The 13,910-nt window shown below is 34.6% G+C and overlaps 1 protein-coding gene across 2 annotated transcripts; it reads right to left on the reverse strand.

Annotated features, from left to right (window-relative positions):
- Positions 1 to 11,037: 11,037 nt before the first annotated feature.
- On the reverse strand, positions 11,038 to 13,061 carry LOC113724166 (cytochrome P450 76T24). Of its 2 annotated transcripts, XM_072077261.1 has the most exons (3): positions 12,581 to 13,061; positions 12,140 to 12,337; positions 11,038 to 11,797 (listed from the first exon to the last, which is right to left on the reverse strand). In XM_072077261.1, the coding sequence occupies exons 1-3, from the start codon at positions 13,022 to 13,024 to the stop codon at positions 11,189 to 11,191; spliced, it is 1,251 nt and encodes a 416-aa protein (XP_071933362.1). In that variant the 5' UTR covers positions 13,025 to 13,061; the 3' UTR covers positions 11,038 to 11,188. The 2 variants fall into 2 exon arrangements, with proteins under 2 accessions (XP_071933362.1, XP_027102893.1); XM_027247092.2 differs by having other exon boundaries at positions 12,140 to 13,061.
- Positions 13,062 to 13,910: the final 849 nt, after the last annotated feature.

The raw sequence follows: 13,910 nt of genomic DNA on the forward strand, positions 1-13,910 counted from the left end.
TTGCATGAACCATTCCTCATACATGGGCTAGTTGATCCATAACTCCACATGGACCATGAATCATGTGTTTAAGAACAAGAGAGCATAGATAGGGATACTAATTAGGGTTAGGCAGCTCGGCAGATACTATCCTATCATAAAATTGAGGATTCAACAACTTGAATCGTGGTTTCAAAATTAATAACAAATGAGCATGAGGAAATCCTCTTTTTTGAAATTCAATAACATAAACACATGCAGCTACTTCTCCAAAGATTTTCTTAACTAAAAGTTTAGATTTAAGCATTTCAAATTTTGCTCTGAACACTCTAGACAAAAGATTTGGCCTATCTTGAGGTTTTTCTATAAATTGTAGATTGTCTTGAATTTCTTTCCACATCGGATTACATGTCATCGTAAGAAAAATATCAGGTTTTCCATACTTTTGAACCAAGGCCGTGGCATCAAGATATCGACACCTCATATCTCGTGGTCCGCCTATGAACGAAGCTGGTAATATCACTTTACGACCAACTTTTGAACCTTCAGTCTGGCCTACTGAAAGACTATCCATCATGCCTTCAAGACTTTCAGTCCGAATATCATTCTGTCTTTTTCATTGAAAATCCAGCCTAGAAGTTTCAATCTTTACATACTCATTAATAGAAAATTGCTATAATAATCTAAGTGTGTGCAGCAACATGGATTCATCATTATCTCTAATCTGAAATCTATACAGTAATATTCTCTAGCTGAGATAGTATATTCTTCTTTCTTGCCACGGTCAGCAACTATAAAAAGGAAAGAAACAGTATATCAATGAAGAAATGCATTTATTGTAAATAATATTCACAAATTTGGACAGACAGCATGTGCACTTGCCTTTTCTTTCCAAATCAATCAAATCAGAGGAGCGTTCAACAGAAGATGGATCAATATTAATTTCATCCTCACATAAATCATCACCTCTCTTTCTCTTATAGACTCGTTTAATTCCATGATGCCATTCAGATTCATCTCGAGGAAATAACAAAGGGTATTGTAAAGGGTCATAACAACCGTAGTAATGCTAGATCCTATGACTTGTATTTGAGTGACTTTAGACCAAAATATGTGCCTGTTTATCAAGAGATTCATCATCACTTTCAGTCCATGTTGCAGCAACCTGGGAAGTAGAAGGGAGATTATATACACGTTGGTCTAGACCAGGGTAGCAGTTAAGAGCAATGTTGAAGTTGTTAATATTTGGCACATCTCTGAGATCCTTGAAAAGTCTAGCATAAGGATTCTCAGAAAGGATATCCATCATCAACCTCAAAGTGCTCTCACGCAACTTGTCACAGCTATCTACTCTTCTTTTGAGCTGCTCATCAGTATCAAAAATATATAGCTGAATTCTAGAAGACCTATCAGCTGATTGTGATAAGCTGTTGAGAAAATGATAAACTTGGCCTTGAACATGAAAAGTATAAATACCCTTTCTATTCTTTGTTAATTTTGAATCATATTTTGCAGCAAAAGTTGTGAAAGCCAAGTTATTATTATAGGTGCGAGCTAATTTTCTAAAATGCTCACTCTCTTCATCGTTTCCTGTAAAAAGACGCTTGAGAGCATAAGGCATGCGAGGAGCAACAATAAAGATTTCCCTTTTGGAACAACAAAAAGTCGGAGGTTCTAAATAGAACCTCTTACCCCCACAATATTGACAGTCAGGAGCATCGGGAAGGATCAAAGGTGCATCAGGAATATCATCAATCCTTGAAAGATATGTCTTAACACCTATACCATTTGCCTCTGCAGATGGATCAATATAACTGATGGAATAACAAAGACCAATTCCGCGAGAGGGGGAGAATAGTAAAAAAATGACTTAAATGGTATTAGGGTCACTAATAAACGAAATGCAACCTGCTGCGCGGGCTCTACTACGAACAGGATGGCTACGTGTTGGCCTAGAAGGAGTCATAGTAGCAGTAAGATTAGAAGGGTTTTTATATCTTTTTCTTCTCTTGGCAACATCAGCCTTTGCTTGATGTTGCAGAATTGAATTTTGGTCGCAAGGCTGGATAACTGCAATAGTAAATCTTAATAAGATGTCCATCGCAGATTATCTTGCCATAGATATCTTACAGGTATGGTGAATAGAGCATTTTGTTTTTTTTCTTCCATGTTCAGAAGAAATCAGACAAGCAGCAAAAGATATTGGCAAAGGTGACAATTTAAAGGACCAATATTATACCTTCAGAGAGATATCTAGGCTCAGAATCAACTTGAGTAGAAGAAAATGCAAGGTCTGTTAAAAAATTATCCAAAGATTTGTAGTTGATAACATTATTGATTTCAGAATTTGGCTCATTCATATGATGAAAAGCATTATCCAAATTCTCATTCTGAATATTAAACCTTTGGTTAATCTCATTAGGTAGGACTGTACTGTTTCGAGGACCTCAAGTCAATGTTCTTGACAAGGTGTTCCTGCGTTGCTGCCTAGAAGATTGAACAGTAGACCAAAGATTAGAAATTGAAAAGCATGCTTCTTTTTACTTGTCGGTAATATTTCTTAGCTGAGGATCCAATGTAACATAGGAAGGAATAGAGTTTCTCGAAGAACGACTTAAAGATTCAGAGCTGATACATGTTTCAACATCAGAATTTGACTTTTTCATAACTTGGAAAACATTATCTGATTTATCTCTCTGAAGATTGAAGACTTGCTTATTCTTGGCAGAAAGAATAGCAGTGTTTTTTGAAACATGAGATGGTTTTGTGGATATGAAATTCATGTACCTTTTTCTAGAAGATTGTACTGCAGGAAAATGATGAGAAGATCCACATTGTTCTTCTCTTTGCATGACCGCACCTGTTTTTTCCTACCTCTTCCACTCCCTAGCTCACCAATGAGTGAAGTTTCTGTAATGTACATAAACTAAAGACTGGACTTGTATCAGGATGGGATGCCTAACTAAAAATAGGGCAAGATACTGGTATAACAATAGAGTGACAAAGACATGGCTGATGTGTGGCGAAAAATCAGGCTGGATATACCTTCAGGAATAATAAGAAATGGATTTGATTCAATGGAAACAACAGAAGAAGGAGTAGGACTGAAAACATTAGTGGCAGCAGATCCACTGCTGGCCATGTAGTCCAATCCCTCTCTAATCAGAACACCTTGATCATTAGCAAATCCAAGCGAGCTATGTCGTAGCATTTCATTAAGCGTAACATTGTCATTTCCACTATCCTGAATGTTACTGTCTTCACGCGAACAAAGATCAGGAAAAAATACACCTATTTCTACATAACCAAGTGGAACACTATGAACAAAAGAACGCGATGATTCCTTTCTTTTCTTTGCAGCCCTTAGCTTCACTTCGACGGCGTAAAAGCGTAGCTTTCTCACTTTGGGGCATTTCTGCGTATCGTTTTCGGCGTATTGCATTTCTATCCATCTAACTTAATTAACCAAGGAACAAGGAACAGAAAATAATTTACAAAAGCACAGGCAAAGGAAAAAGGAGACTGAAGATAGAAAAATAGTATGTAAAGAAAAAATAAAGCAGACATCATTCGTTGACAACAATAACCTGAACCAGTACAACAATGAACAATAAAACTCAACTAATAGAACCAAGAAAGAAATAGATATACAGCATAAACAGATGCAGAGATTCATATATATATATTGAATGCAACAGGAAAATAAAGAAGTATGTGAAAACTAATAAATAAACAACATCAAAATACAAAAGGCCTATGGAACAATTCTCGGACAAACTCATATCCTTTTCCAGGAGTTTACGAAGAAACAAAAACTGCTAGAGCAAAAAGCAAAAAGAGGGAAAAAAGAATGAACATGTAACCTACAGCAAAAAAAAAAAAAGAGGTTGCAGAGTATATAATAGAAGATGGCGAAGAAACAAAAAACTGGTAGAACAAAAAGCTATAACAAAAAAAGAGAGAATGATCAGCTAACTTGAACCAATACAAGCTGCAGATATATAAGAGAATATGACGAAGAAAGAAAGCTTCTTACAGCAACCACAGACGAAGAAAGCTGCATGCAAAATGTAAAGGGAAAACGGGGAAAAAGGGAGAACACAAATAAGAACAAATAATGGACAAATGAAAGATAGAACAAAGAATCAAAGAAGATAGGAAATTTAAAATAGGCTTACCTTAATGCAACGGCAAAATACAAAACACCCATAAACAAAGTAAGTAAAGCTGAGTTAGTCCACGAATGACCGACCAAAAAACACATATTGGAATAAACAGGATTATAGACGAGTTAGTTGAGTAAAAGAAAAAGCTCACCTGACCAATCTGTATCAAGAAGAGCAAAACGAAGAAGAGGCTTCGAAAGAACAGAGCAGTAAAAGAGAAAATAAGAATTGACCAAAGCAACTGCCAAACACAATCATGTAAGAGAGAAGATAGGATGTCGTGATATAAACAATGATACAAAAAAGGAATGCAAAAACTAAACACATCTCTAACCATTAGCATAAGTAGAAAATCCGGGCAACTATGCATGGCTTTACCTGCAGCGATGGGTTGGACAGAACAAAGAAAGTGCTACAGTCAGATCTAGCAGCTTCTTTCAAGTTTCAATAGCCGTCAACAGTAATGGAATTATGTTTTTTTACAAATACAACCCAAGGGTAAATAGAATTTTACCTCTTGACATGAGCACAAAGAAGATGAAGAAAACGATAAAACCAAAACCAATATCTTGTCATCAGTAAGAAAAATGCGATGGGAAGGCAACTGAACTCAATTATTACGATGATCACAGTCAAGTCCCAATACATCTGGGAAAAGGCAAAACACAAATGCTAAAGGGGTCTAATCGGATACAACGAAAGTGAAGGCAAATAGTTATAATAATAAGAATAAGAAATAAAAAAATGTAGCATTCATTTAAAAAAATATAATAATAACATTCCTATTTAGATTTTTTTTTGCACAAACATGTGCAATTCTCACGTGCAAGGATGACCACAAATTGTTCAATAACGTTTTGCCACATCACAAAAAAGGGAACTGTCTTGGCACACCCCTACACATTTAGTACATATGTGTTAATGAAGAAGGTGATGTGCGCGTGCGTGTAGGGTAGAAATTTTTTTAAAAAAAATGATATTTTTCATTTTGTTTTCTTTTCTGCTTTTTCCCACAAAGCCAAGCAAATAATAAAAAATCAAATAAGGTAAAAAATGATTTTCTTAGAAAAAAAGAAATAGCAATAAAATAAAATGGAATAAAGAAGATAATAAAATTTTGGTGTCTACATCTATTATATATGTAATAGCCATGATACGCATCATCACCATTATATTTTCACTGTACGAAAGGGTATAATGATCGAGTGTAATAAAGGTATTACACCCTCTATTACACCTTTATTGTACCAAATTCGACATCATAATAAAACTCTTATGTAAGAACAAATTGAAATTCTCTTTGCACCATAAATATGGGAAAACTCTATCTCGGACCTTAAACTATAAACATGTTCCTACTTTAATTTTTAAACTTCAATTTTGGACATTACATCCCTTAAAGTATCAAAATTATCCCACTTGAGTATGATCATTGACAGAATCGTCAAAATTAACGGAATAGTAAACAAGTGATATTCAAAGTGGGAAAAAAATATTCCATTAAGTTTGACGATTCCGTCAATGATTGTACTAAAATGGGACAATTTTAATACTTTATGGGTAAGATGCTGAAATTCTTGACTAATTTAATAAAATGATGCTTTAACTAGTTAAAAAGTTTCAATTTGGTCATCAAAGTTCAAAATAAAGTAAAGTAGCTCCAAATATTTTACATATGCCAAACTTGTTACGAGATTATATCACAATTCCTTCTATTAAAAAGCAGGTTAACCCAAAAACAAAAAGGAAAAGCATAGGATTGAACTAATATTTGCATATATGTCATACATGTTTAGTTTTGTTGGTAGTTATCATATATAATTGGAAAAAACACCATTTTAAAAGTTGAAAGGGGGCGAAACTAGTATAATGAAGAAAAATGGAAGATGCAAATAGTTTAGTAGACATAAATGTTCTTGCTCTATGTAATTTGATAAAAAAATTTTGTTCGGATTGTAGTTTTTTAAAGAAAAATTTTATACTTTTCGTGAAAATATTTTTTAATCACCTTTTTATTTCATATATATCAAATTGTTATAGTACTTTTTTTTTCCCAAAATTTCAAAAAATAGCAATCAAAATAAGACATGCTTTTCTTACAAAGCTTTTGTTGCCATTTCAATGTAAAACACCTAGAGAGAGAGAGAGAGAGAGAGAGAGAGAGAGAGAGAGAGAGAGAGAGAGAGAGTACTATATGATTACTGCCAAACTTATAAAACATGGGGAACCAAAATACTTAAAATTAAAGGCTAAAATGAGATTTTTTTTCCCTTTTCTACAATAGTGTCTCAAGGGCCATTAATTGCATGAAGTATTCCTAATTAATCATTTCATGCACAAAAAATTGCCCTGCGATAAAGAAAGCTTTACATGAAAATCCAATAATTAAGCACATACATTAATAGATGGACCTCAAGCACGTGATTAGCATGCAAGTAAACGGACTCATCTTGATCACCAATATTAAGATAGATATCGTTCATGAGCTCATCTTGATAGATAGATTGTGTACGAATGCGAAACATCTTATGATTGTGAAGTTTTATTTTAAATTTCCTTTCTCCTGTGAGAACCTTTTTTCCCACTAAAGTTGCAAAACCCTAGAATTATTGTATTATTTTTTTTATTCGCATGAGATTCTAAACTGTATGAGAGAGGATGAGAAAAAAAGGAGAGTTTAAGAGTTAAATCAAGAAACTTTGAAGGTACTTGTTTAATATCTTTACCAATCACAATGGTCTTTGAAAACATATTTGTATTACTAATAAACAAGCTGCAGATTGACTTTAAAATTTGGCACCACAAGTTCACGGTACCAAGAGAAATATTGAACACATTTATCATTAGGACAACCAAAGTTTTCAGAGATGATTGATTCATGCGCCCTCTTGCATTTTGGATAGCTCCTTTTCTTCTTCCTTTTTTAATTATTCTTTTGGTCAGTTGTCCATATTGAAATATTATATGTATTGCTCATTGCAAAAGCAAAATGTAAACCTCCCCCCCCCTCTTCATTATGCTACAAGCTAATTCCTATTTACCACAACCACATATTGACACAGTATTCAACAAGCCCGATTAGCACATATTAGGGTAGATCATGTAGGTACCATTTGGAGTTGCGCTACGTTTACAGAACAAAAAAAAAAAAAACTTTCAGCACTGAAAATACTTTTACGGTGTTTGATTACTAATTTTTTGGACCTTAAGGAGCCCTATCAAAAAAGGGGGAAAGGCCAGCCTCAAGTAGCTAGGCTTAAATTTTTTAATTAGAAGCAAAGAAAAGGCTTAAAAGGTATCGTTAATGACCCAAAATCCTAAGGTTGACCAGAGTGTGTTTGGTCATTGGGGGGGAGGGGGTTTGGGGTTAGATTATTAGTTCCCTGGGTCACCTCAAGAGTTGCCGACTTTTGAGGTTTACCTGGGTTAAGGGTTAGTGATTTAATTCTGATTTCTTCGTTGAAAGATCAAAGTGTGTTTCAATCAAGTATTATTTGACATATTAGTTGGAATAATTATTATAACACTTTTTGTGATGTGATGTATGTAAGATAAAAATATATTTATGATGTAAATGAAATATTATGTGAAAAAATTTAACCATCCAAACTCTTTGTTTGCTCTGCCTCATGGTTTAGAACTGTTCATAACTTATTGCAGCCTGAACGATTGCTGCGAAATGTATAGTGTTCTTTCTTGTTATCAGAGTCAAAATAGAATGTCTATTTTTTTTTGTTGTATTTTGTAAATTGCTTTTAGAAATCAACATGGAATCTTATAACCACATTGAACGCTAACGCCTTTACTTATCTAGAATAACATAAGCCACATCATAAGTCATAAGCCATCATATTTCTAGATTATAGTGTAGTGAAAATTGAGTATTATATTTACTTCTCTAGATTATTTTTGTAGACAGGGAAAATTGGAAAATGGAAAAGTTAAAATAGGAAAAAAATTAATAAGATGCTAAGAAAGGATAATAAAAAAATATATTTCTTTCGGTTTGATTGCCATGATCAATATATTACATTTTCTTTGAGTTATTTTGGTAAGTTATTTGGCACGATTAGTTTTTTTAATAGTAATTCAGATTAAACGACTAAAATACTTAATAAACTATTTAAAATTTCTTATTTTGATCATTGAAGTTTTTGTTTCGCCAAAATTGTCATTTAATGTATAAAAAAGTATAGTTTTTTTTAACTCAATAAAAAAAACTTTCACTTCTAGTCAGTCAACTAATGAATACATACACTTTTTGGTCACAAAAGTGTGTACTAATATATTGATTGACCATTTTAACTAAATAAAAAGGTTTAGTGATTGAAAAGAAAAAGTCCTTAGTAATTTATTGACATTTGTCTGAGCGTTGGATTGATCTTGATTGGATTCAATTATTTATCTGCTATTTCCAAGTCCTGTTGGAGTAGTAATTATTGTTCAGCAAGCACAAGATAACCAGACCCTGATTTTTTTTTTTTTTTGGTCCAAAATAACCAGACCCTGATTGATAATACAAAATTGAGTACGCAGGTCTGTTTCTATGGTGGCCACTGACATCTCTGACTGGGGCAAGCAGAAATAAAAAAGGAAGACAAACTTGTCATATTTGTCCAAATTAACAGGTCCCAGATCTTCTCATTACGATTAAATGCTAGATTCAAGGGCAGCTTTCGAATAAAATGTCCCGAATTAAAGCAGAATAAATCTTCAGTGACAGGTGTTAACTCATTACATGAAATTAGGAGCTGACTGCTAGGGTTCTAGAGGATTATATAGCCAAATCAATAGTGGACTGTGTTGGACTAGTATACTTGGAGAGGAAGGATAATCTGAATGCCTTGCTCAGACGGTAACAGCAATTATTGCAAAACATATGTAGGTAACTTTTGACAATTGCTTTCTAGCACTTACTATAAGATTGTCGTAGAAATCCCTTAATTACATGTTCACTTTTGATCTGACATGTTTCCTTCTCCCTTGGCACTTGCTTTTGTTTTGTCTTTCCTGGTTTCATTGCATCTTTGGTTATTTGCCAGCTTTTCTTTGTCATTGTTTCTTGGAAGGATTTTTTATTCACTAGTAGTCATACCATATATAGGATAAGTTTCCTGCTGGTAAACTGTGTCTGTGTTTGTTCTTCAGATTCATTACTTTCACTGCTACAATTTGCAGGAATACATTATGGTCTTGCTGAGAAATGGAAGGCGCAAAGATGAAGCAAGGAATGAGTTGAATGTTTTCCTAGATGATGCTAGCGATTCATTGGTTTCTTGGTAATGTAATCTACATTGTGTAAGTTATGTTGAGATAATTAAAGTCAGTGTTGATTGAGCATGTGAACTTTGAACCGTCACCGCCTCATATTACTGCTTTTGTGAAGGCTGTGGGATCACCTGGCATGCATCAAACTTAGATCTCTATGTACAAACGCCTCAATCTCATTCAGATGGGGCACTGAAGACAAGTCCAGTTGCAATTCAGCAGCCTTTAAATTGTGGAAAATCTGGCATTAAACGGAAATTTCAGAGCATCTTTCCTTGTGCATTTCGTGCTTTTCAATAGTTATAAATGGAATTTAGAGTATGGGACTCTAGTAGATTTCCTGATGATCTTCGGTGGTTGGACTGACCTCTCTGCTCCTTTTTATTATTTTTATTTCATACTCGCATAGTTATCTGTGATGGAAGCTAAGATGGTCTAATTGGTTGCTGAGTACATTCTTCGATTTTCTGAATTTACTTTTTCCGCAGAGGGAGGGGGAGGTAGCGTCTCAAGCAACAATTGCTTATAAGATGGTAGAGATGCCAAACAATGGCATAGAAATTGGGAATAATCAACTAATATATTAGCTAATGATTTGGAGTGGAAGTAAAGTCGCTGTTACTATCCTTAGAAGCTAGCGAAATTCATCACCAAGAACTCCACTGAACATGACCCAAAGACCACAACATAAAAGAAGTTTGCTTCTTTTCCTTGAGCCTGAAAAGTAGAAGAGCTTACCTTGAATTGAAATGATTCAATCTCCAATTGAATCTCCCAAAACCTCATAGCCCTCCTCCTGTAAAGCGTGTGCTCCCCATCTCTCTAAATTCAGTAAAACAAAAAGCTAACAATAAGAGCTAATTAGGGCTTAACACTCTTTTCACGTTTATTTGATATAAAAAATTTCCTTAATTTTTTTTATTGCACAGACTTTCTAAGTCTCTTAAAATAACCCCAAAAATTGTATTAATTGTCACAATTTTTTTTAATTGAGATATCACAAATATTGTGTAACCCTGCTGTTCAAGGATTCATGGATATTAGACGCTAGACACAAAACATTTCAATTTTCACCTCTTAAAAACTACATCAAAGTTTCAAGAAATACAAAAATACTTAGCAAAATTAAAAATTTGGCAAAATACACTTTACTCCCTTATGGTATGGCTATTTTTCACATAATCCCCCAATAGTTTTAAAGCTATATATAACTCTCTCAAAGTTTGGATTAAATAATCAAAGCGACAAACTTATAAAAATGTTGAAATTATCCTTGTTTTAAAATGGTTGAAGTGACCAAAATATATAAACATAATCTGTATGACACTTTAATCCCATATAATTTTTTATTTTATCATATAACCCCTTTATGATTTAGTGTTTTATCATATAACCCCTTATGATTTCAAAATATATACATTACCCCTTTGTGGTTAATAAATAATTTTCAACTTTAAATAGAGGTATTTTTGACATTTTAGTTGACTTTGTTATGGATTGCAAATTCCGTCACTTTAATATTTTAATCCAAATCATGAGAAAATTATGTATAACTTTTGAAACTATAGGGGAGTTATGTAAATAAATACTAAAACACTGGGGGTAAAGTGTATTTTGCACAAGGTTTTCAAGGAAAGCACATTATTTTTGTTCTTTCTAGAAAGACATATCATTGCCACTGTCAATGCTTAAATCGCATCACTCCCCTGGCATAGAAAATAATTATACTTGATTGTTAGACAAGAGAGGATGGAAAATACAACTTCAGTAAATTATTAAATTGATGTTCTTATTGGAATAGCCATGAGAGGCACTGCCTTCTGCACTGTCAATCCAGGCCTTTCGCTCATGTCCACATCTTCTGGTTTAATTCCATCTTCAAGCTTCCAATCAAAGCTATGAAGAAGAGAAGCCAGCATAAGATGTAGCATTCGCTGAGCCAGCGCATATCCAACACAAATTCTCCTTCCCGTACCAAAAGGAGTGAGCTTAAAATGTTGGCCTTTATCATCACTTTCGGAGTTCAGGAATCGTTCGGGCACAAAGGTATCAGGATTAAGCCACAGGTTTGAATCCCTACCCATGCCCCAAAGGTTGAACACTATTAGAGAATCTTTTGGCAAGATGTAGCTGTCAACTTCAATATCTGTATCAGCTTTGCGAGGTACTATGGGGGCAGGAGGGTGCAACCGTAGAGTCTCTTTAACAACTGCCTGCAAGTAAGGGAGTCTTGAGATGTCTGATTCTTTAACAGATTTGCCTTGCCCAATGACTTCCCTGATTTCTGCTCTAGCTTTTTCCTTTTTGTCAGGGCTTCTTAGTAATTCTACCATTGCCCATTCCACTGTGGATGAAGTTGTATCTGTTGCTCCAAGAAACAAATCCTAAAGCAAAGATCGAACTATCAATCAACATTTTATTTTCTGCTTCCTACTACCCTTTTGAATTTAATATGAACATTTTGGTGGAATATGGACATTCTTTTTCATGTCAACTTTCCGTTGTCAGTTCTTTTGGACTAACCAAAAGAACTTGTATATAGACGATCAATCTTGTAACATAAAAATGGCTGTTTCAGTCATTTTGATTATAGCAAAAGTCATAGTTGATTGCCTAGAATAATGCTGGGAGTATCAAAATCATTAGTTTACTGGAAAGATAAATTATGTATACTTGTAAGAATTCAAAACCCTAATGTTGCTGAAAATTTAAGTGGAGATACTGACCAAAAGGAAATGTTTCACGTCGTTGTAACTCCACCCTGCTTCACGATGCTGACAGAGATCAAGGAAAACTTCTAACAGGTCACTTTTTCCCGAACCAGAAGTGGGGGATGCGCCTCTTGCTTGTAATCTTTGAGTAATGATATCTTCAAAAGCTTCAAGCAGTTTCACAAAATAAACCTCAGTCTCGTGCCTAATACCCTGGGGATCAAAGAATTTGAGTCCCGGAAAGAAGTCCGCCAAATTTGGTCTACCCATAGTATTCGTCAAACCACATATGATTTCTTCGAGATTTTTGCATGAATTAGAGTCATAATGAGCAAAATCAATGGAAAATAAAGTGTTGGACAGGAAATTGAGAGATGTTGTGAAGGCAGCAGCACATACGTTCAATGGTTGCCCACTAATGCTATGTTCATGCGTGTAATCACAAAGTTGTTTCACCTTTTCTTGACGTATCCCTTGGCTTGCATTGAGTCGTTCTGAGGAGAAAATTTGTTCTTTGAACAGTCTGCGAATATCATTCCATTTTTTGCCCGTTGGTATCCAGGCTATGGAGAACTTATGGTGGTCGAGTGCTCGGGACGCATCTAAATCGAGTCTTCTATAGAAAGTATGATCATATTTTTGACATATTTCACGGACAAGATTTGGCGATGACACAACAACTATCATTTGGTTTCCCAGCTTGACTGACATCAAAGGTCCATAAACTTTAGAGAGTTTTGTTACTGCTTTGTGGTACAGTTTCTCTCTTCCAAGCTGGAAGAGATTACCGAGGATTGGTAATGGGCAAGGCCCCGGAGGAAGCTTTCTTGGTTTGTGACCCCGGCCGCAAACCAGAAAAACTGCGATTGCTATCAGCCAAAAGCAGAGGATAGTAGGCATTATTGATATTTCCTCTCTATTTCTTCTTTAGCTATACTAGGAAAGGAAGTGGGATATTCGACGTACAATGCAACCTATTCAATCCATATATATACAAGATTGTACGTACCAAACTTTTAATACAGATCCTTCCGGTAAAGAGGTTACGTCTACGGTAGAAAGTTCACTTTCTGCCCACAGTAGGCAGAAGCAATGCAAGGAGGCCAACTGTGCTCTGTGGGGACGCACAAAGAAATAATGTACCGGACACTGGAGAAAGCGTTGTGCTTGGATGAAATAATGCAATACATTTTAAAATTATAATAAAAGCCCTCTTAAAAATTTATTCATCATCTAATGCCCAATTTCCACCGTAGACGTAACCGTATTTTTCCAGGTCGTCATGTTTTGCAACATCATCGGGTTCTGCTTGTTTAAGCAAGTCTTGTCTATCTGTGTACTAGCGTCCGTGAAATAGCTACCGAAATCGGGTGGAAGTCTTGTCTGTCTTTAAATTCTCATTAGTCTCCCAGATTTTGGATATATGAAAAATTTTGGCTGTAGGCTCTTTTTTTTGTTTTTTTTTTTTGGGATTTGTTAAAGAAGGACGTTCCAATGTATTCTTTTTAAGAAAACTCGCTGACCCGAACTTGACCCGCTAAACCGAAAAGGGTCAGGATACTTGACCCGAACCCAAAAAATTTCAGGTTGGAGGGTTGAACCGAAATTACTCGAAATTTAATTTTAATTTATTAATTTACCACTGTAATTTTTAATAAAACCAATTTTGCACAAAACTAATTACATAATCAAGTAATAAAAATTTAAATAAATAATCCCAAACCAAATCTAAAATAAATAAAACACCGTAAAAGTGTATTATCACAAACCAAATATAAAATAAACT

The sequence above is a fragment of the Coffea arabica genome, chromosome 2c, assembly GCF_036785885.1.
Source record: "Coffea arabica cultivar ET-39 chromosome 2c, Coffea Arabica ET-39 HiFi, whole genome shotgun sequence".
Classification (NCBI taxonomy): domain Eukaryota; kingdom Viridiplantae; phylum Streptophyta; class Magnoliopsida; order Gentianales; family Rubiaceae; genus Coffea; species Coffea arabica.

Coding starts and splice junctions, on each gene's coding strand:
- LOC113724166 (XM_027247092.2), bottom strand. CDS start 13,024: ATGCCTACTATCCTCTGCTTTTGGCTGATAGCAATCGCAGTTTTTCTG. Junction 11,798..12,139: donor ACGTGAAACATTTCCTTTTG/GTCAGTATCTCC, acceptor TCTTTGCTTTAG/GATTTGTTTCTTGGAGCAAC.